Source organism: Suhomyces tanzawaensis (assembly GCF_001661415.1).
Source record: "Suhomyces tanzawaensis NRRL Y-17324 unplaced genomic scaffold CANTAscaffold_4, whole genome shotgun sequence".
In the NCBI taxonomy this organism is placed as follows: domain Eukaryota; kingdom Fungi; phylum Ascomycota; class Pichiomycetes; order Serinales; family Debaryomycetaceae; genus Suhomyces; species Suhomyces tanzawaensis.
In genome coordinates, this window is record NW_017963639.1 from 444,752 (window position 1) to 466,457 (window position 21,706).

Consider the following 21,706-nt stretch of genomic DNA (forward strand, 5'->3'; position numbering starts at 1 on the left):
AGGTTTTGCATGCTGTTCGTGAATTTCTATATAATGCGAAGGAAAATGAGGATATTATAATCTCTGACTGCCGAAAGATACTTGTTTTGAACTGATATAATCCTCGACCGCATCCTTGACCAATAAATTTGGATACAACTGGCTTTCTGTTAATGGAGCTCTAGTCAATGGATCAAATTTTCCCTTTTTTTGTAAATGCTCTACCAAGTGTAACTTTTCATAAGTTATTCCACTAGGTGTAATCACTGGATCACTAAACAAGTTGAACGAAATGGGATCAAGTAGCGTATCCGGTGCATCTGTTGTAATCTGGTCAGCAATTTCTTTGTTTGAAAGTGTTGTCTCTACCAAATCGTCATGGTAGGTCCTATCCACGTTGCTCGAAAAGACTGAATTTCTGTTACTCGAAATGTCGTTGGTGGAAGATACATCTGATAACAGAGATCCCAACCTGTAATTGACAATGTTTGACTCGTAGATCCCATGATTGTAATTATTCTTCATGATCTCCATCAAGTTCGAATAATCCTGTAAGTTTCTTTTGTACATTTCTAACAATTGCCGCTGAAATGAAGGATTCTTACTCTCATATTCAAACTTCTGTTTCAACTTATGCAACTCTTGAACATGCTCGGCTTCTAATATTTTGAAGACTTTATAATAGAACGTGTTGGTGGTAAAAATACCCGTCAACTCATTATACTTCTTGATTTCATTCTTCAAGAACAAAATATCCTGGTAGACATACTGTGCGATAACATCGGGGGTACCTTTAACCACCTTGGAATCTGATTGAGTTGCTTTGCTTCCAAGTGAGAACTTGGAAAAAATTTTGGAAGTTAAGTTTTCCATTTAATGCAATGACTTGATTTTGAAACGAAAGTCTGTTCTAGGTTTTATTCATTTCATGGATCATACCTTCTATATAAGGACGATCTTCAATTCGGTTATTTAGCTATTCTAGGCACTTTAGTTAATAATAATAAGGCGTATGCAGGAAGATCTATTATGCAATATGACATATTGTGTGAGCGCCTAGATTTCGGTTGCTCACTCTTAGTTCAGACTGTAGTAGCATTGATGACGTTCCCCATAGTCGGGATATTGTAGATCACTTCAGGTATCAATTCCGCCGAAGTCCATCCATGACTCTTAACTACACTGCTGTGCTTATCCCACTTTGTTTCGATGTGGTGACCGCAAGTGGTTTCGAACCAGGGTTCGGTATTACGTCACTCCTCTACAATAATTAGGTTTGGCATTTTTGAAGGGTCTACTCGGATGCAAACCCCTGCCTTCGACTATTGCTATGTAGCCCTCACTTCTAAATCTGGGTAGTTGAACCTCGGCTATCAGTACCTTAGAATTACACGACTGGACCACCAAACATGCGATTAATGTAAGTTGTTGCCTATTTTTTCAGTTATTGTTTCGTGTGCGGTTTATTTTGAAAAATAGTAAAAAGATGGAAAAACTGTTTGGGTTCTACTACTTGTGATGTAGTCACATTGTTACTACTTTCATACTTAGATAAGATATGTTTATTAGGGAATACATAGTAGTTAGCAAACCAAGTAATGCTATAGTAAGCTAGCTGAACATTATAGGTGGAGAACTAAAAAGGGTTATGCCAGAACCATCAACTAGTATGTCAAAATATCGATGATGATGTTGATGACACTTACTAAAACCTCAACCCCAACCAAGACCACAACAATAAACTCCAAATTTTCTTCATGAGAATGCCCCAACTGTTCCTTCAACATTTGTAACAAATCCGAGATCACTTCTAGTCTTTGATTTAATAGCTCGACTCTCTGATTTATCTCCAAATAACCTCTAGTTGCTTGATAGATTGGTTCTAGGTGGGGTTCTGCCCACATGAGTTCTGGTGAGTCCAAGACAGACCCATGCAAGTTAATGTTGATTCGCAAAATGAATAATTCCCCTATGGATTTCATAATTTCATCTCTCGTCATTTGGACCTTACCCGTTTGTGCAATTTGTTGTGGGATATCTTGAGTGTCCTCGATTGTGTTATCTACCAACTCTTCGAAAAGAGAGATTTTCACCGATTGAGCTAAAGCATGAGAGATTGACAACTTCAACATGTAGTTGTTATCATCTCTTAACGTTATGAAATCATTGTAAATTCTTGGTTGGTAAGACTTAGTGATATAGTAGTTAAACTCTTCGATTTGTATGTCTTCTGATGATAACTTCTCACTCTCAAACTTTGCTAAATCTTCCAAGAATGCTGCTTCTTCCTTTCTCGTGTAACCCCACATTATAATAACACCATATTCAAAAATGAACAAATCGTTTTTCTTCCCAATGTCAATTTCCCCTCCTTCGTCTGCAAGCCTCATGAACTTATGATCATCTTCATCCACTATACTAACATTCTTATTATTGTTACTACTAGTGTTGCTATTATCACTTCTCCAATCTTTGTACATGAAAGGGGTGTACAAACATTCATCAAATAGTTTAGGACTGGTATTGTGGATCCTCTTTCGATCTTTTAACCATCTCAACAAATCTTTCATTTTGTAAGAGCCACAGGTACAGTACGCCGTCACTCTTGGTAGCAAGTCACGGTGCAGCTTTCCTAATGTTTCAGCATCTTTTCTTGCAGATGTATCTGTGATCCGCTTAACCTGAGAGTATACTCTAGTTCTGGACGAAGCGAAATCGTCATCATCGTCATCATCATCGTCGTTGGCATTATTGGTGTTTGTATCGTTTTCAAGATTTGGCGGGTCCTCTGGCAAAAGCTTTAGCTTTTGAGACGTTCTACTTGTTCTTTGTAGCCCAATTTTGGGTGATTGTGCTATCTTTGATATTGCTCGATTGGCTTGGGGTGGTAGAACATTCCCACGAGGCTGAACTGACGAGCTCGTGCTATCGCTACCTTGCTTAATTGAGTCTTCAGGTAGTAGGATTGGATTATCTGACATAGATCTAGTCAAAAGAGGCGTATTCTCCGAATTTGAATTACTCATGATGACTCCATTCGTCTGCTATTAGATAGCCGATAGAAGGTGATTAACAGATACTGAGAGTGTATTTCCAAGAACTAGTCACGTGACACACAATTAAGTCTGATTACATAAGACAGGTCCCAGATGAGATGCCATCAAAAAAAAATACTATTCACGATAACTCAAAGATTCTACACATTACGATATGTCAAAACCTTACAAGGCTAAGACCACAGAGTCTTCAAGGAGGCATGCGTATTCTTCATTCAGAGATAGGATCGAAGCGATAAAAATCGAACCTAGTTTAAATTTGAGTAAAAGAGCCCATGATTATGTGGAATCATCACATCTCTTGGCCACTTTAGAGCATTGGAAAGAAGTCAATATTAGTGGAAACTTCATTGAGTGCTTAGACAAAATTGAAGTCTACTGTCAATCCTTACCCCAAATCTTGCATCACAAAGATATCATATTCAACGCCTTGTGTACTCATATTGAGATAAATGATGTACACTCAATCCAGCCATTATTGGAGATGCTTGCTCAATTTGTCCACGATTTGGGTCCAGATTTCCTTCCCTACTACTCAAAATTTCTTAAAATGTTAACAGAACTTGCATTAGAAATCAATCCAAATGATTCTCAAAACAATCGTAATTCATCGAACGTGTTGGAGTGGATTTTCAATTGTTTGGCATTCACTTTCAAGTACTTATCGAGGAATCTCGTTGCTGATTTGATGCCAACATTCCAGATGTTGTTACCTTTGTTGGAGTTGCAAAAGAAGGTCTATATCTCGAGATTCTGCGCAGAAGCATTATCATTTCTTATAAGAAAACTGAAAGGCGAGGCATTGACATCCATTATAAAGTATTCGTTTGACGAGAAAATTGATACTATCAGAGAAAACAGCATGTATTGCGAATCTCTATCAATTTTATACTCTGAGTCTATGAAAAATACAAAAGGAACATTCCACTCGAAGTCCTCTTTGATTTTGTCCAAAATCATTGAAAATACACTTAAGGTTTCGGATAGAGACATGAGTGCTAAACTTATATCTATTGTGTCCGACATCTTGTTGAATGTTATTCACCATGGATCAGAAGAATCGTGCCTCAAATTCTACGTGCTAGTAACTGATTTCTTGAAAGAAACTATCAGTACCACGGAGAATACCTCGTCATTTACCGGAATAGTCCAAATAATATCAAGTTTGACATTTGCTGAATCGGGTAGAAAAGCTAACTGGTCATCAGTCATTTCTACAATCTCAATTTTGACAGACAGACTTCGAACCGTTGAGAAGCAAAATGAAGACATAAATGAAGAATCAATCATTTTTAAGACTGAGTTAATGGAGTCTCTTCTGTACTTGTTCGTGGTATTGTTTAGAAACTGTGACATTCAAAACTTGACCAAGTGCCATAATCAGTTCTTCACATCTATGATGGAGTTGAATAACGGTGAGCAATTCTTGTTGTTCATAGAGTCATGTTGCAATGTAACTAAGGGTAAAATCGTCAGTTTCGGAATAGGCAAGTACCTTGGTGATTTCTTATCAATGAAGTCCCATTCTGAAGTTCAACTTCAAAAAATAGCTTTCTTCCTCTCGAGGATGGAGGAAAGAGATTTCTACGGCATCAGTCCTAAACCAAAAGTTCCAGTTGAGACTGCTATTTCAATTGTGCGCCAATTGGAGACCAATTACCAGGACATTAGTACCGCAAACGATCTAGTGGCGGTATACTGGAGGTTATTATTGTTGAAAAGCGGAGAGTCTTCAAATGGAGAGTTAGATGAACAGTACTTAAGGCAACTTTTAGAGCAATTAACAAGCAAAGATTTTGCCTTTTCTTCAAGGTTTGCTCAAGATTTGGCTTCTGTTGTCATTCATTCCTTGATTAACATTTCAAAAACTAATTCAGAGTCCTTGAAATTCTTAGTTGAAAGTGTTATTCGTTGTCTCGACACATTTCAAAAATCATCGTTGTTCATTGATTCAATTAATCGACTTTTCAAGGAGGCAGCACCTCACGTTCAGCAAATTTTAGACGAAAACTTCAATGACATTGTATATAAGCTTGTCAACAATTTATCCTTGCCAAGTCATGAATCTCGTCTAAGCACGATTGAGCTTTTGTTTACTATCAACGCAATATTATCGAAGCCAGAATCTCAATTCTTATCCCAGATTAGAATTATTGAACAAACTCCACTAGCTTTAAGCTCTGGTAGAGATATTTCTCTTAGAGTTCGCAACATGACCCTTGAATTTAAGAAGCTGGAAAGCGTTACCGACTTCGAACAACACCTTGTCACTAATTTTGCCTTCGGTATGCTTACTAACAAATTTCAGCCATGTTGGTTGGCTGTATTCGAAGGATTGCCATTTATTACTAGTAAAATTTTGGCATCTAAGCTTGTTTGGGAATTGTCATTTAAATTCATTCAATTAAATTACGAAAGTCAAGATGAAGCCTTTTTTACTTGGTATAATGATGAATCAACACATGTGGAGAGTAGTTTGATCGATTGGCAACCACAAGATGTCAGATTGAGAGAGAATTTCATTAATTTGGAGAACAACGTCATTTCGAAATACAGAAACATTTCATACTCTATAATGGAGTATGCTGAAACAAGGAGAGGTAATAATGTTTACAGTAAGGTAATGAGGTCTCTATGCATTCAAGCACTTAGTGCCGTCCCCTCTATTGCTGAAAGAAATTCTGAAAAGATTGTACCAATCATTTTGAACCAGAATGACGATGAAACTTCCGAGGATGGAATGGATAGCCATCTTCTGACCGCTTCTTGGACATTAAAGGATAGGGTTGACTTCATCACATTGTTCACTAAGTTCAAAAATTTGAAGAAGGTGAGCCAGTCTAAGTTATTATATGAGCATGTTTTGCGCTTATTGTGTCATAGACAACTTCAAATTCAAAAATTAGCGCTCGATGTCATTTTGAATTGGGGAATTGGATCTGTCAACAAATACGGCGATAACCTTAGAAACTTGTTGGACGACACCATATTCCGTGACGAAATCTCGAACTTTATCACTAAAAGTACCGATTCAAAGATTGAGCACAGCGATCTAGAACATTTGATGCCACTTGTGCTAAGAATATTATTTGGGCGTGCCCAAGGAACTCCAAAAAGTAATAGCAAAGCAGGTAAGAAATTTGCTGTAATCTCAATATTGCCAAACTTTTCCGAGAAGGAAGTCATCGACTTTTTGAACTTGGGATCAGAAAGTTTGAAGTACAGGGAATTTTTGGAGGATAATGAAAAAGTTGACCTTTCGAAAACTCAGATCAGAAAGATTAATGGTTATGTGAATTTGTTGAGTGAGGTTTACAAAACTTTGGGACTGCATTTTACTAATGCTTTGAGCACTACAATTGAACCATTGGTATATTCGTTGGTTGTAGCGCAAAAGCGTATTGAATTAGCTGATCAATTCGAAGAGGAAGATGCTGTCATTGTGGATAAAACTGCCAGAAGTATAAGACAAATTGGTATGAGATGCTTAAATGATCTTTTCATGATCATGGGTGAATCTTTTGACTGGGATGAACATATCTTTACAATTTATGAGCATTTGGTCAAGCCCAGAATGGAAAATTTTGCCATTGAAAACTTGCAGCAACCTTCATCCCTTATGAAAATCATTTTAGGTTGGATCGATTTGCCAAATACTTTGAAGTTTTTGTACTTCGATAACTTTGCACCAATCGAAGCAATTGCTTCCTTGACAAGTCAGACGAATGCAAAAGACTCCGTAGTTTCATCTACATTGGAGTTCACAATCAAGGCACTCAGTAAGAAAAATATGATAGAAGATAATTACTTTACATTGCTTGCAATAATAGTAAACTCGCTTTTGAAGAGTTTACCATCAATTATAGATCACATTGCAGACAAAGAAATTGGTGCATTGGTCATCACAGTTCTTCTTCTTTTGATTGAGGGAAATTATATCCACGATGATGACACAAAGGCTTCCTTATTGGAATCATTGACCAAGGCACTTGACAAGCCACAGTCCCAAATAGACCCATCAGACAAAGCAAATATTTTGTTATCTTTGTCTTCTATTGTCGACACGTATGACTGCTCATTCGAACAGATTTTGTCACTTTACCAAGTGTGTTCAAAATCATTCAGACTTTACTCTGACAAGAGAGTCAGAGAGACCTTAGTCAGCGTGTTTCTTAGTATTGGTAAGAAGTTTCCAGAAGTTCAGGAAGTTTCCGAGTTATTGGCAGACTTGAACTCGTACTCTCCAAAACGAATGCAAGAATATGATTTCGAAAGAAGATTGAGTGCTTTTAAGAAGATCAACGAAGAAATTTACGAAAATTTGACCCCTACACAATGGCTTCCACTCATTTACTGCGGATTGTTTTTTATCAACGATGCGAACGAGCTAATCATGAGGACAAATGGTGTCTACGTTTTAAAACGGTTTGTGGATTGCGTTTCTGTAAAGCAACCTTCAGAGGCTGAACCATATATTTCTCAATTTAAAGATATCGTGTTGCCGTATCTTAAAATCGGACTTAGAAAGGAAAATGAAGACATACAGTCCGAATATATTGATCTTTTGGAGCATTGTGTCAGCGCGCCACAGTACTTCGAGTCCTTCAATGATATGAAAGTTCTTACTTACGACAACGATGACGACAAGAACTTTTTCAAGAATGTTAATCATATTCAATTGCATAATCGTCAACGTGCAGTAAAGAATTTAATTGAAGCCAGACACAATTTGAATGAAAATAGTATTTCTCATTTTATTTTGCCAATTATCGAACATTATGCACTTTCAAAAGAAGATAAGTTCATGGGTATCGGGCTTCAAACTCTTGAAACCATTGGTTACTTGGTCCGGTGTGTGAGTTGGAATCACTTTAAAGCAATTTTCAAAAGATACATCATGAATTTGAAAAAGTCAACAAATGACTTGCTCAAGAAAAATGTGAACATGATTGTGGCTATTTCAAGTGCATTTATGTCTTCGGTCAGAGCAAAGAATCAAAACCTTGATGAAGATTTAATTTCCAACTTGCCAGATCAGTCTGAAATCGACCTGTATATTTTGAAGGACTTATTTCCATCTTTGTTGAAGGTGTTAGTAGTCAGAAATGATGATACAATTGTTGCTAGAGCACCTTTATCCGAAGCAATGTGTTCCCTTATAATGTGTATCTCTAATCATTTAATTGAGTCTGAGTTACCAAGTATTTTGACAAGTACATGTCAGGTCATGAGATCCAGATCTGAAGAGTTAAGAGATGCTATAAGAAAAACCTTGTGCAAAATTTTGAGAATTTTGGGGCCCCTGTATCTCAAGTTTATTTTACAGGAGTTAAAGACTGCATTATCCAGAGGCTCTCAGATTCATGTTTTGAGTTTCACTGTTCATCACTTATTAGCCTCCATTTCGGATTCTCTCAAGTTTGGCGATTTGAATGACTCATTAAGCTTGATTATTGATATTGTCATGGAAGATACTTTTGGTGCTGCTGGCCAAGAAAAGGATGCAGAAGGATACCATAGCAAGATGAAAGAAGTCAAATTCAAAAAGAGTTTTGATACAGGTGAAATAATATCCTCAAATATCAACCTATCCTACTTTAGTTTATTATTGGAACCAATCAAACTTCTCCTTAAGGAACATATCTCCTTGAAGACCCAGAATAAATTGGACGAGCTCTTGAGAAGGTATGCATTGGGTCTTAATCACAATGAGGAGGCTGCCAAACAAGATATCTTATTACTATGCTACGAAATCAATAAAATGGCTTTTGAGCAGAAGGAAGAACGTGGGAATAACAACGTTAAACCAAGTGAGGATCATTTCCTTGTGAAATTAACCTCCAAGCCTCAAAAAACGCATGTCAGCAATACAGTACACATCCATACTTTGCAAAAGTTTTCTTTCGAGTTGCTTAGAACAGCACTTTCGAGAAACGAGCATTTGGCCTCTGCTTCCAATCTTTCGGGCTTTTTACCATTATTGGAGGAAGGACTCAAATCAGACAACGAAGGTGTTGTGGTTTCAGCGTTGAGAATCTTGAACTCGTTCATTAGATTACCATTCCTGGAGAACGAGAACTCGGTATTTGAGGAGTGTGCTAAGGTATCATTAAATATAATCAAGGACTCTCCTACAACGAACTCTGAAATATGTCAAGCCGCTCTTAAATTCTTAGCAACAACCATTCGTCACAAACCAGACATTAACTTGACTGAAACAGCGGTCAGATATATCTTGGTCCGAATTCAGCCTGATCTCGAGGAACCAAACAGACAAGGACTTGCTTTCAACTTCTTAAAAGCAGTTGTATCTCAGCATATTATGATCCCTGAAGTATACGACGTGATGGATAAAGTTGCGAAGATCATGGTAGTAAACCATGCCAAGGAAATCAGAGATATGTCAAGAAGTGTGTACTATCAGTTTTTGATGGAATATGATCAAGGAAGAGGTAAATTGGAAAAGCAATTCAAGTTTTTAGTCAATAACTTGGCATATCCTACAGAGGCTGGTAGACAATCTGTGATGGAACTCATTCATCTTGTGATCATAAAATCAGGATCCGATTTATTAAATAAATTGGCATCATCATTTTTTGTTTCTTTGGCAAATGTTCTTGCTGCAGATGATTCGAGTAAATGTCGTGAGATGGCCACATCCCTTATTGCTAGTATTTTCAAGAGCTTAGAGGACAAGGAAGTTGAAAAACTTGAAAAGTATATCTTTGCATGGATCGGATCCCAAAACCTTCAATTGAAACGCTGTGGATTCAATATTTACAAGATTTACATAACAGAGTTTGAATATGGTTCTAATGAACTGTTAGACAAGAATGCTTTAACAAATGTTCAATCTATTTTGAATGAAGCAAAATATTCTGAAGATAATGAGGTGTCAATAGAGTGGGATCTTTTATACTCAGCATTAAACGTATTCACCACCATATGTTCAAGTCTCAAAGAAAAGGTGTTTGTGGAATCGTTTGAAGATATTTGGAAAAGAATCATTGAGACCTTGTTATTCCCACATGCATGGATCCGTTTGATTTCCAGTCGGTTGATAGGCTTACTATTATCCAATTTGGATAGTTTAGACTTTGAAATGGCTAACTACGACGTCCAGACGATTTGCTATAGGTTATTGAGACAACTTGGTGCCCCTTCGATCACTGAGGAATTGGGAAATCAAAATATCAAGAACATTGTTATAATTGCCATGAAATGGGAATCAAATGATACTGTTTGGGAAACTGGTCCTTCGCAGGAATCTGGAAAAATCGTGAAAACTGAACTTGCAAACGACCAATTGATATCAAGAACGTGTGCAATCATGAGACAAGAACATAACTATAAAGACTCATTCGTGAGCAAAAAGAGCTCTATAAAGTTAGCTGCAATGTTAGTGCAAGTCACTAGTACCCGAAGACTTCCAGCAGTTGCTGAGAAGTTGTTACTTTCCTTGTTCAATTTCAAGGATTTGAATGCCCAGAACAGCAAGGAAGAAGAAGAGTTGGTCAATCTTACATTAGAATGTATGCAAATGATTGAGGAAAAGCTCGGAGTTACTGAATACTCGAATGTGTATGCACTGGCCAAACTGAAAGTGGATGTTAGACGACAAGAGAGAAAAACCAAGAGGGCTCAATTGGCAGTCAATGCTCCTGAAGTAGCTGCTAAAAGAAAACTTAAAAAGCATGAAAGATCGAGAGAAAAGAGAAAACATGAAAAGGACGAAAACGGTTATTACCGCCTGAAGAAGAAGAGATTCAATTAAATTGTATTTATAATATTAAGTAGCTACAATGTCCTATAAATGTATATCCTAACAATCATACTACTGTATGAGTAGTCTGATCCACAGATTTTGGCTTTTCTTCAGTTGTGGTCTCTATTATTCCATCACTTGGTAAAACACCAGAAGAAGCACTACCAGGGTTCTGTTGAGAACTAACATCCAGTCTCGGATACTGTTCCGTAGGAGGTGTATCCGTATAAGTGTTTTCATCACCAAGTTGTTGGTCATCCCATTCTGAATTCATTTCATTGTCATTAACCCCCTCACTTCTTAATTCTTCCTCGGGCAATTCAATACCATCCGAATCAACTTTTTGTTTTTTGAACAAGCGCTTCTCGTCTAAGTCATCTCCATTAATCTGTTTCTTTTGGTTGTAAGCAAGCATCTCCGTTTGATATCTAGTCCTATCATCCTCATACAATTTGTAATATGGCTTACGCTCCTCCTCGTCAAGATTCTTCCAAGCCTCTGTCATGCTTTTTGATAGATCATTAGCAACCCCTGGGTTTCTTATTTCATTTTCTTGCTTGATCCTATCCTTTTCCAATTCACAGAAAATCAAGTATGCGTTGGTAGGTCTTTTCGGTAAGTCGGGATCACGAACCTTTTGTGCTTTAACTCCTGAACTGCTTCCGGCTGAGCTGGAAAGGTTGCTTTTTGTTTTCTTTGAGTTCTTTTTTGCCACCCCGTTCCTGGACAATTTCGAGACGGAAGGATTTGTGGAATCATCCAATACATTGGCGATTGGAGGAGCTGCCATTTCCTCGAACGAGTTTATCCCATTTGGAATGAGAGTTGCTCTTTCCTCCAACCGTTCAAGCAAAATGGAATACTCAAGTCTCAACCTACGTATGACAGCTTTGGTTCTAGACAAAGCAAGTGTGGCTACCTCATTATTGCCCTCTACCTCTATAACTCTTTTCCTTAGTTCTTCACATTTTCTCCTATATATTTGTTCTATGGTTAGCATGACGCATATATGACAGAGATTCATAGTTGTACATACCTTCAGTTTCATTACCCTCTGCTGCTTCTTTGATTATTGGTGACATGTTTGGTTAGGACACCTTGATGTCAAGTTCATTAATCATTTCACTCCATTTGATAATCGCACTTGAGTTTGACACGACCACCCTCGACCAAGCTCTTTGAGCCGCACTACTCCCTAAGACAGTATGGATTCCTTTTAGGCACATCAATTTCAGGTATATAAAAAAACACGGAGAAAAGACTAACTAAGACTAAGCATTATTGGTTGATGCTGGCGACAAAATCTCGTAATCGGAGTAACTTTCTTCATCACCTTCCACGCTGATCATATCAAATTCTTCTTCCTTGTCTTTCTGGAGTGTCTCAATAGACTCAGTTGATTTTGCATCAACAAATTCAGAGACAGAACTTGTTGAATCGACCATTAATTCTTTTGGTAAAGCAGGTAAAACCATGGAGTGGAATGAAGAAATTGAGGGTGACTCGTTTACATATTCAGATAATGAAGTATTCTCCGAATCATTGGTTTCTCTGAAGTCCTCGGCGCATGACTCAGTTTCCGAACCAGCATCGAAGTTGGGCAAACCGGTGACTGAAAAGTCGAATTCTCCTGTCAACTTTTTCAAGCTGAGGAGACATGATCCATAAATGAACCCGTTCCTCAAAATTAGCTTGAAAGGATACTTCATATGGGTATTAATCAAACTCACATTGAACTTGCCCACTTTACCGGGCATTATACCATGACTCTTGCGAATGGTCACAGAAGATACCACGGAGTCCAAGTAGTTGACAACTTCTAGCTTCAACTCAGAACAATCGATTTCCTTGTCAGATTTGTTATGCACGATAATTTGGGACATGGAGCTGGACTTAGGAACTAGTGTGACAGTCACCAAACCAGAATCACCTGGAGACTTTACTGAGCTATCCTGATCATTTACTTCATTCGTTACAGACCCATCGGATTCGTAAATCAGTAACTCTGAGCTGCGGTCACTGTAAAATTTCCCCTCCAAAGTTAAATTAGAATTAAAGATTTTCAAATTCGTTCCTGAAATCTCATTGGAATTATCGTTTAATGCTCCAAGATTATAGAATCTTTGCTGCCCGGGTTTGATATCACTTGCATTTTTGATCACAACAATTTTCGAGAAATCTCCATTAGAAAACTCGAATTTGAAGTTTCCACCCTGAATAACTTCATTGGAATTGTTTACTAACATCAAGGAGATCATTCTTGAATTGGCTCCTGATAATTTTTTAGGTTTAATGTGAACAGTACCTAAATGCTTTGAAGATTTCAGTTGACTAGACTTATCATCAAGTTCTGGCTTTTCGTCAAAGCTTTTCTTTGATTCAATAAGGCTTTTCAAAACTGCAAATTTGATTTCCTCATCTTCCCCCAGTATCTCTTCTCCTGTTACTGAACTAGCATACGACACTAACTCCTCGTATCTTTCCGAATTCTTAAGATACTTCTCAAAATTTTGAAATAAAGTTGTAGTATCACCCTTGATAATAACATCCTGGAGCATTTCTTTCATCTTTCCGGAGCAATTTTCAAGAGGCAAATCACAAACAACTTCGAAATCACTTGAATTCTTACATTGGGTATCAGATCTATTCTCTGTGTCCCCTCTTGCAACATTCTGGCCTGGAGTAGTTATCTTTGCCATTGCGTGCGACTTGGAATGTGTCTCCAAAAAGACTTCACCAGATTGCAGTCGATTCTCACAGGCTTGGCATAAATCAAAATCCGGGCATACCAAACAGCTGTAGCGGACTCCTTTCATTGGAATCACATTCGCAATACCAATTGGATTACAACCGTCACACAAGATGCCTTCATGAACCACCAACTCGTCAGCAGCAGCAGCACCTACGCCATGCTTCTTTTCATTAACACTTGGGTTGGGAGTACTTGGTTCTGGGCCAACTGAGCTTGGGGGTTGGGAAAAGAGGTCCTTAAAGTGCTCCATGGCAACCTCAATTAAGCGATCACCTAAAGCATTAAAATCAATTGTCGACTCCTTGATCAGTTTGTAATCATTGTAATCATTAACAATTACGGGACTTCGATCATTTATAATCAATTTTACTCTACTCTTCACCATTAGGCTTCTGGCCAAAGTTCTGAAGTCGCTTGGTGTTTCAAGTGGAACATACTCTTTATGTCTCTTGGACTTCCTCAAAAATTCGAGGAAAGGTGCATTGCTGGAAGACAAGGCGAGCTCTGTACCTGACAAAAACGTAATGAGAGCCTCCTTGGAGTCAATTTGATTGAACTGGGTCCTTTTGATTTTGAAAGACTTGTTGCTTGCTGGCTTTGACGGATGAGAGATCTTGTTAAGTGTGACCTGCAAAGTCACAGCCTCCTCCTGTGATGAACTCATGATTGATTCAACTTCAAATTAGTAGATTTGAATAAGTTATTTAATCAATTGGAATACAAATGATTTGCCATCCAAAGTTATTTGCCTCCGTAAGGGGTGGAAACTCCTCAATTTCTACGCCATCCGCGATAAGCAACCCTCCCTATGCACTCTCCTAAAAGTGTGGGGTGGGTCAAAAAAAACTTTGTTCCATGACTACCTCAAAACGCAGGTGATAAATTCTTTAAGTAATGGGTGGATATACATATCCGAAAGCAGTGGTATTTGACCTCGACTATACAGTTTGGCCTTGCTGGTGTGATACACACATAACACCACCATTGAGATCGACCAGCAAGAATCGAGTAACTGATGCCTACAAATTTAACCTTGCCCTATATGAAGATGTCAGTTCCATCATCACTGAATTGGTTCAAAACGACGTCATCATAATTGGAGCTAGTAGAACTGCCACCCCCAGGATTGCACAGGAATTATTATCCTTACTTCATATTGGTGATAAGCCAGCCATCAAATATTTTGATTCATTACAATGGGGACAAGGATCCAAGATCAAACATATTACAAAAGCTGCTAAGCAATTACAACTTGAGGACGATTTAAAGGATGGTCAGTTCATTTTATTTGATGATGAAATGCGAAATAGAGACGTAGAATCTATCAGGTGCCATTTTGCTTATGTGCCCGATGAGGAAAGGGGTCTAACTAGGCAAATTTTTGAAGAGGAATTGACAAAATGGACAAATTCAAGGCGGAAGCAATAGATTATAGAATAAATATATTAGACAGATTGAGTAGCAAAACAATTAGTTCAGTCAAATAAATAAGTGATATTCTTGATTCTTTGGGGACATGTCTTAATGTAATAAAGCAATCGGATTAAAAATTCGGTGAAGTTGAAATTCAAAATAATATTATAATTCATTAGAAGTTTCCTGAATTGACTTAACAAGGGAAACAAGGTTATCATGAGAAGCATTTGGCGGAGGGTTGATTTCTTTCTGGTTTAGTTAGTAACATTTGACAAGCGACGGCATACGTCTCTGGTAAATACGTACTTCTCCCAACCAGCTCTTAAGGTCGGCCTGAGACCACTCGGCGATATCTACCTGACTCTGGGTTATGTTGACCGCACTTTCGTCAAGTGATTTGGGAGACTCTTTATCCTCCAATTCGATTGGAGTATTATCATCATATTCTTTGGGGTCTTTATTTGCATCTTCGGAACTTTCTTTCTTCTTAGTACCGGATATAAGTTCGAACACAGATTTTCTTAAATGGGGAAAAGTACTCAATATTAAGTATGCAGCCCCAACAACAACAGCCCCTTTTGCCGCTGTGAACTTCCATGTACGATTACGACTTTGTTTCAACTGGAGTGCCATCTCACCTATTAGATAATGGTTTCTTTGACTGACCCCATTTAACGAATTGCTGAGAATATGTGTGATCACGTGATCTTATACTGGCACATGAAGATGCTAGTATTTATTATTGAATTTATTTGATATATAATACACAAAGAATTAACGGTTATTGCATTACCTTCGTTCTTAAGAACTGAAAATTGGTTTATGGTCATCTCATTTACAACTCTTGAGAAATCTTTTCTGGCTTTCCGGACTTCTTAGGTAATAAGTTTTGGTGAATGTTTGGTAAAACACCACCTTGAGCAATTGTCACATGACCCAACAACTTGTTTAACTCCTCATCATTTCTAATGGCCAATTGAAGATGTCTTGGGATAATTCTGGACTTCTTGTTATCTCTTGCTGCGTTACCAGCCAATTCTAAGATTTCGGCAGCCAAATATTCCAAAACAGAGGTCAAGTAAACTGGGGCACCTGAACCAACTCTTTGAGCGTAGTTACCCTTTCTCAATAATCTATGGACTCTTCCGACTGGAAAAGTCAAACCAGCCTTTGAAGATCTAGAGGTTGAAGCTTTTTCGCTTGATCCTGATTTTCCCTTTCCTCCTGACATTATTTGATTAATTTAGTTACTGCTAAAGAATACTACTATTGCTTGGTACTTATACTAGAGCTCTAAAACCCCAGTTCCGACTAGATGATCTCGCTACACATTGAAATGTAAACAATAACATGGGGATCTTTGATCAAGTTAGAGCACCCTACACTGAACTTAAGGACGAATATTACACATCGAGTGCGTAACATTGGGAACATATCCACAATGCGTATGTTTTATACCTCATGCGTAAATCTCAACATCTATACGCGACCGCGTCTTGATGTTTACCTTCCAGGTGCAAGACCAGATGATATAAAACGAATACATTTCCTTGAGCCCAATCTTTCCTAATACATTAAAACATCACACCAAAATGGCACCACCAAAAGCAGAAAAGAAACCAGCCTCTAAGGCCCCAGCTGAGAAAAAGCCAGCTGCTAAGAAGACTGCTTCTTCTTCCACCGACTCCAAGAAGAGAACCAAGACCAGAAAGGAGACTTACTCTTCTTACATTTACAAAGTTTTAAAACAAACTCACCCAGACACCGGTATTTCCCAAAAGGCAATGTCTATCATGAACTCTTTCGTCAACGATATTTTCGAGAGAATTGCTGGTGAAGCCTCTAAGTTGGCCGCATACAACAAGAAGTCCACCATTTCTGCTAGAGAAATCCAAACTGCTGTCAGATTGATTTTACCAGGTGAATTAGCTAAGCATGCAGTTTCCGAAGGTACGAGAGCTGTTACCAAGTATTCTTCTGCTTCCAACTAATCATTTCCAGGTTGATCTGCAGTACTTAATTTTAGTTTATTCATGTGTATTATTAAATCTACTTTCTTTACGTTAAAACGGTTGCTAGATTTCATGTAAGAGATCTTAAGTACACTAGTGGTTATTCTGAAGGGATCTATTTCATTTTAGAATCCATAGCAGTAGAAGATTTTATCGAATTGTAGCAACCAAATCTAAACGGACCCAATAGCGTTATACTAATCTAATAATTATGACAAAGAGACAGACTAATCTCTACGTCATTCCTCGATTAAGATTATCCCAACGATCAGAATGTAGATGTTTTCATATCAATTTGGAATGGAAAATTACAATTATTTGTATAAGTAGTGATTTTGAGTCGTAATTTGTCCAACTCTATAATCTTTATCTATAAACAAGTAACTGCTTTTGATAGAATATCGTTGAGGTTTTTGATTGATGCTTTGAATTAAATTCCGACAACTTCTCCACTTCTACTATTAACCCTGGCACTGTTACAGCAACAACAATATGCTCACCAATAAAAAGACAGCACAATGACTTGTCATAGGTTTGATACTCAACAACATGCTGACTCTTGCATCTGTTGAAGCTGAAAACCTCAATAGTCGGAGTAGCCATTATTCAAAATTTACGAATTTCGAAGTATTTTGCCAACAGCAGCACAAGTAATAAAGGAAGATCTTACTTTTGGAGTGTTTATCAGTTAAGGCAAGCTCGGGTAGTGAAGATGTTTAAATATTTCAAACAATTTGTTTCTGACGAACGTTAAGAATATCGTGAAATAAAAGTAAATTTAACCAAAAAATGTAAAAGTCAACTAATCTAAATAATCAAAAATCACACCCATTAATGAATTTTGGGATGGGTGTACAGACCAAGTAATTCTGTTGGATTCAATAATGCAGCACTTAGTTATCCTTCATTATGTGAGTACAACTACTGGAGATCCCTTCCCTTGATTACCACCAACAACTTACTGGTTCCTGGTTCCCAATCCCCAGCAGATACACCTTGAGAGAAAGTGATTTAGAACAATCCTATTTTTGGGAAGCAAATACAAATACATAGTTATTGACCGTAGAGTCAATTAAATTAGCTATACTCAGATTCTTGCCTGCTGCTACATGTCAGTCAAGAGTTGTCCAGACAATACGATCAACAAACTGGGTACTTACTTCTCCATACCTGAGTCAAATTCCTATCAAGTTTTAATACACCCGCAGAATCTTGCTGAATGGCCAGCAATTAAGATCAGAGAACTACATTTCAAATATTCTGACTTTAGTAGCAACTACACCCTATAGCACCTTAAATATTTAACACCGGAAGACACTTGATCAGTTTTCACTATCAACCGACCCCTAGCGACCCTGAACCAGAACCAAAAGCGATATTAAATAATCTTAACAATCTCAAAACACTTAACCACTCTAAACCATAGCTGTAACTTACCAGTATTGTGTTTGTGGTGATTCTGTAGATACTGCACAAGTAAGTGGTATGCGCATATCAATTTGCCGATAGAGTACTGCTCTTTCTTTTCATGCAATATGGCGCTACACAGTTAGCGACCCCCCAATCGCTAGTGTAACTCTGCATGATTCGAAAAATAGAGCACTTCCAAGGCAGACACATTTACCTCTCGCCGGTATTCTGTAAGTTGAATCATCATAGCATAACAGACATAGCAGCAACACTTATAGTTGTTTACCAGCGCCTGGTATCATAAAATACTCCAAGTTAAACGAATGGTTTCAAAATTGTTCCGAAATGCATGTAGACTAAGTAATTTCTTTGAGATTCGAGCTCAACAGGATTGATCAGCTTGTTCAACTAACCTAACTTGACGACAAAGAACTGTGCAAAAAAACCCATTACCATCATCAAGCCGTTATAAGCTTTATTAGATTTATTGGATTTATCGGAATTTTTGGCTTCAATGTCAACGTATTTTGCTCCACTGGGATTGCTAAATTTGTCAGCTTGGTTGTATTTTGAGCTCAATGTGAGTTCAGTTTCTTGTAAACGGCTGCAAGTTATAGCGTAAAGATTAGAACCTTCATTTTCACGCAGTATCAAGAATTCTACAGATTTCATAAACTGTTTTCTCAATTCTTTCAACTCACTTTTAGTCCGACTGTGAAGAAGGTATTCGAAGCCCCGCTCGTCAAGCATTTCCATGTCATAGATGACCCCCCTGGTCCTAAACCTGACTTGTGAGTCTTTATCTATGTCAAAGTCGACCAGCGGTTTTATCTCATTAGTTCCTTTGCTACTTCCGTTCTTGTGACCCCAAATATAGAGTTTTATCTCCTTATCAATCGCCATAGAACGGCTGTATGTTTTTTGGTAGAACACTGAGTTTTCATGCAGGCCCTTTCTCAAGTGATCCAAGACAACCTCGAAAACCTTATCCATTCTTTTCAACTCGTCCCTAGTCCGAGTCTTAATGATGTCTTCGAAACTTGCATCATCAAAACCTTCTAGAATATAATCGACTCCAATGCTCTGAGCATGATTTGAACTTTCACGTTATCATCAAACTCGTGCTTTAATTTTTTGACAGGAGTACCATGCTTGGTTTCGACTTTCTTCTGAGATTTCGGTTTTCCTTCTGTACTAACAAAGAATGAACCAAGAGAGTATTTTATTTTTTTAAATTCAAATCCAAATATGGACTTTGAAGTGAACAATGAAGCGTTCCCAGATGTCCCCATGTTTTCGGTGGTGGAGATCTGATAAGATAATGACAAAGGATTTTCCATCTTGATTCCAGAATCTTCTTTTGAATTCTTAGGGAAGGCTTTCCTGAATTTTCTTTTGATGCTTTGCTTGAGCTTATAGCCTCTTCCCTTTCTTTTAATCTCAACGTGTGGAAATTGTTCATCATCCACAGACGGAAGGAAATTGCTATCAATGCAATCAACTCCATCTAAACTGTATAGATAAGCAGAAGGACCATCATATACAGTGTTCTTATACTTCAATAGCACTTTGTCAGAGCGCAGGAGAAGTGATCTAGTAATAGCGTTCAACTTCTTAGGGAGCTCGCCCTTAAGAGGATTCCTATTTTTTTGAAACGCCCAATAAACAGGTTTCCTTTCCGGGATCTCAACCAAGGAGCCAAAGAGTGACTCCTCAACGGTTAACGGGATCTCAGGAACTGGTACAGATGGCTCTTCACCTTTCTTTTTCCCAAACTTAAACTTGGAAAGACAATCACGGAACATGCTTGGGTAATCGGTTTGTTGATTTTGTAAACGTTTTACTTGAGCTTATTCGATTTTATACTAAAAGATAGTATGAGGAAAAGATTCTAAATCTCTAGGATGACAAAGGCTGAATTTATAGCTGGTGCACAAATAGGATCGCAAGTACAGGTTGCAAAATTTGCAAAGGATGTGCACAAATGGATATTTTGGCTGGAAATACATTTGATTTCTGTCTATTTACATCAGAATCGATATTTAATAGTTTTATCTTAATAGTTGAAATCTTTTGATACTACTATGGAGCGTTTAACTGCCGTGTCAGCATGCTTTTACCGCAAAACAAGTGACCACCCTCTGGTTTGGCTGCGAAACAATATCACGTGATATTTATTGGTGAAATTGGCCTTAGGAACTACATCGAGGCTACTCCTAATGGTAAATGCCATGGACACATAATCATCAGGCTTAATACATCCCAACTGCAAAATCTTCCTTATTAGTCTTACGCTCAATTTCCACAACGTTATCTACATCTACATCAGGACCATCAACCTCTTTTCTGAGTACCACACTCGCGGGGGATAAAAGCGGTGCACAGAACAAATTTCTCCTTAGTACCCACTTTCTATACTGCTTCACCTATCTTTCTTCACGAGACTATGATTCAAGGTCGATGAATGATGAAATTGTTGCTCACAGAAGAATTGATTTTAGCTTTATTTCCCGTTCTAGTTGAGTCAAAATAGGGCATCTGCTTTGCCTACAATTATACGCCTTCCCATTCTGAAAGCAACACAAGGCTTTGGTAAAGTAAGAGGTCTTTCCTGCTGAAAAAGTTAATGGCTGCTGAAAACCCATTGGATTTAGGTTGTTTGATGCTTTTTCCTGTCACGATGAACTTGTTGTATCATATGTGCAACGGTTGGCCAATTTACAACAATTCTAAGTTGAAAATAATATCGAACATGTTGAAAAGGACCCGCTGAGTTCTGAGAGCTTTATTGGCTTGAAGAGTACCACTTATCTTGGTTTACTTGTGTTTGTGTTTGTGTTTGCCACCGTGTGCACAAATGCAAACTTTTGCAACAAACAAGAATCACATTGATTATACCATAACTCGACTCAAAAACAATTCCGCAATAGTTACCACCCCTGAACGCATTCAAAGACGGATATATTGGAAGGCGCCACCAGATATCCGAACAAAATAATTGGTAATTTTGCAAATAAGGGAATGCGGTGATGAATTCCCATGGATCCCTCAAATCGATTGAAGTCGTTCAAGCCCATACGGTGAAGCTCTCCAAGGTTTTTGCTGCTGAAGATTATGACTAATTCTGAATTCTTCATTTGTTCTTGTTCACAGATAGGTATACTGCTCTGGTTGGAAATTGCTCTAGAAAGATAGGGAATCTCTCCCCCAAGACGACTTATCTTTCACAGAGTTAACTCTTGATAGTAAAGATGGGAATTCTCTCCCCCAAGATGACTTGTCTTTGCAATCAGAGTAGACCCGTGGTACCCAGAAG

At 37.9% G+C, this 21,706-nt stretch overlaps 13 protein-coding genes across 13 annotated transcripts; 4 read left to right on the top strand and 9 right to left on the bottom strand.

Moving 5' to 3' along the window:
* Window positions 1-2: 2 nt before the first annotated feature.
* Window positions 3-900, bottom strand: CANTADRAFT_26113 (uncharacterized protein). Its single transcript, XM_020207653.1, has one exon. The coding sequence runs from the start codon at window positions 850-852 to the stop codon at window positions 55-57; it is 798 nt and encodes a 265-aa protein (XP_020064160.1). The 5' UTR covers window positions 853-900; the 3' UTR covers window positions 3-54.
* Window positions 901-1,537: 637 nt separating this feature from the next.
* On the bottom strand, window positions 1,538-3,080 carry CANTADRAFT_26114 (uncharacterized protein). The gene has a single exon (XM_020207654.1). The coding sequence runs from the start codon at window positions 3,003-3,005 to the stop codon at window positions 1,644-1,646; it is 1,362 nt and encodes a 453-aa protein (XP_020064161.1). The 5' UTR covers window positions 3,006-3,080; the 3' UTR covers window positions 1,538-1,643.
* Window positions 3,081-3,170: 90 nt separating this feature from the next.
* On the top strand, window positions 3,171-11,110 carry UTP20 (Utp20p). The gene has a single exon (XM_020207655.1). It carries the CDS (start codon window positions 3,190-3,192, stop codon window positions 10,807-10,809), a length of 7,620 nt encoding a protein of 2,539 aa, XP_020064162.1. The 5' UTR covers window positions 3,171-3,189; the 3' UTR covers window positions 10,810-11,110.
* A 24-nt stretch (window positions 11,111-11,134) lies between these two features.
* Window positions 11,135-11,788, bottom strand: CANTADRAFT_37462 (uncharacterized protein; the record flags this gene model as incomplete). The annotated part of the gene is made up of 1 exon (XM_020208720.1): window positions 11,135-11,788. A coding segment is annotated over one exon (654 nt), but the record flags the coding sequence as incomplete, so codon positions are not given.
* On the bottom strand, window positions 11,753-14,331 carry CANTADRAFT_244218 (uncharacterized protein). The gene has a single exon (XM_020207107.1). The coding sequence runs from the start codon at window positions 14,214-14,216 to the stop codon at window positions 12,072-12,074; it is 2,145 nt and encodes a 714-aa protein (XP_020064164.1). The 5' UTR covers window positions 14,217-14,331; the 3' UTR covers window positions 11,753-12,071.
* Window positions 14,332-14,446: 115 nt separating this feature from the next.
* CANTADRAFT_51426 (Mg-dependent acid phosphatase) lies at window positions 14,447-14,980 on the top strand (the record flags this gene model as incomplete). The annotated part of the gene is made up of 1 exon (XM_020209937.1): window positions 14,447-14,980. The coding sequence occupies one exon, from the start codon at window positions 14,447-14,449 to the stop codon at window positions 14,978-14,980; it is 534 nt and encodes a 177-aa protein (XP_020064165.1).
* Window positions 14,981-15,055: 75 nt separating this feature from the next.
* Window positions 15,056-15,617, bottom strand: CANTADRAFT_244198 (uncharacterized protein). The gene is made up of 2 exons (XM_020207104.1): window positions 15,275-15,617; window positions 15,056-15,217 (listed from the first exon to the last, which is right to left on the bottom strand). The coding sequence occupies exons 1-2, from the start codon at window positions 15,599-15,601 to the stop codon at window positions 15,131-15,133; spliced, it is 414 nt and encodes a 137-aa protein (XP_020064166.1). The 5' UTR covers window positions 15,602-15,617; the 3' UTR covers window positions 15,056-15,130.
* Window positions 15,618-15,803: 186 nt separating this feature from the next.
* On the bottom strand, window positions 15,804-16,199 carry HTA1 (Hta1p; the record flags this gene model as incomplete). The annotated part of the gene is made up of 1 exon (XM_020206744.1): window positions 15,804-16,199. The coding sequence occupies one exon, from the start codon at window positions 16,197-16,199 to the stop codon at window positions 15,804-15,806; it is 396 nt and encodes a 131-aa protein (XP_020064167.1).
* Window positions 16,200-16,417: 218 nt separating this feature from the next.
* Window positions 16,418-17,038, top strand: HTB1 (histone H2B). Its single transcript, XM_020207656.1, has one exon. It carries the CDS (start codon window positions 16,561-16,563, stop codon window positions 16,957-16,959), a length of 399 nt encoding a protein of 132 aa, XP_020064168.1. The 5' UTR covers window positions 16,418-16,560; the 3' UTR covers window positions 16,960-17,038.
* Window positions 17,039-17,329: 291 nt separating this feature from the next.
* On the bottom strand, window positions 17,330-17,730 carry CANTADRAFT_26119 (uncharacterized protein; the record flags this gene model as incomplete). The annotated part of the gene is made up of 1 exon (XM_020207657.1): window positions 17,330-17,730. A coding segment is annotated over exon 1 (233 nt), but the record flags the coding sequence as incomplete, so codon positions are not given.
* Window positions 17,731-18,089: 359 nt separating this feature from the next.
* Window positions 18,090-18,269, top strand: CANTADRAFT_90163 (uncharacterized protein; the record flags this gene model as incomplete). The annotated part of the gene is made up of 1 exon (XM_020211663.1): window positions 18,090-18,269. The coding sequence occupies one exon, from the start codon at window positions 18,090-18,092 to the stop codon at window positions 18,267-18,269; it is 180 nt and encodes a 59-aa protein (XP_020064170.1).
* Window positions 18,270-19,180: 911 nt separating this feature from the next.
* CANTADRAFT_26123 (uncharacterized protein) lies at window positions 19,181-20,215 on the bottom strand. The gene is made up of 3 exons (XM_020207658.1): window positions 19,497-20,215; window positions 19,299-19,473; window positions 19,181-19,248 (listed from the first exon to the last, which is right to left on the bottom strand). Exons 1-3 carry the CDS (start codon window positions 20,193-20,195, stop codon window positions 19,238-19,240), a joined length of 885 nt encoding a protein of 294 aa, XP_020064171.1. The 5' UTR covers window positions 20,196-20,215; the 3' UTR covers window positions 19,181-19,237.
* Window positions 20,216-21,320: 1,105 nt separating this feature from the next.
* On the bottom strand, window positions 21,321-21,527 carry CANTADRAFT_90165 (uncharacterized protein; the record flags this gene model as incomplete). The annotated part of the gene is made up of 1 exon (XM_020211664.1): window positions 21,321-21,527. One exon carries the CDS (start codon window positions 21,525-21,527, stop codon window positions 21,321-21,323), a length of 207 nt encoding a protein of 68 aa, XP_020064172.1.
* Between the last annotated feature and the right edge of the window lie 179 nt (window positions 21,528-21,706).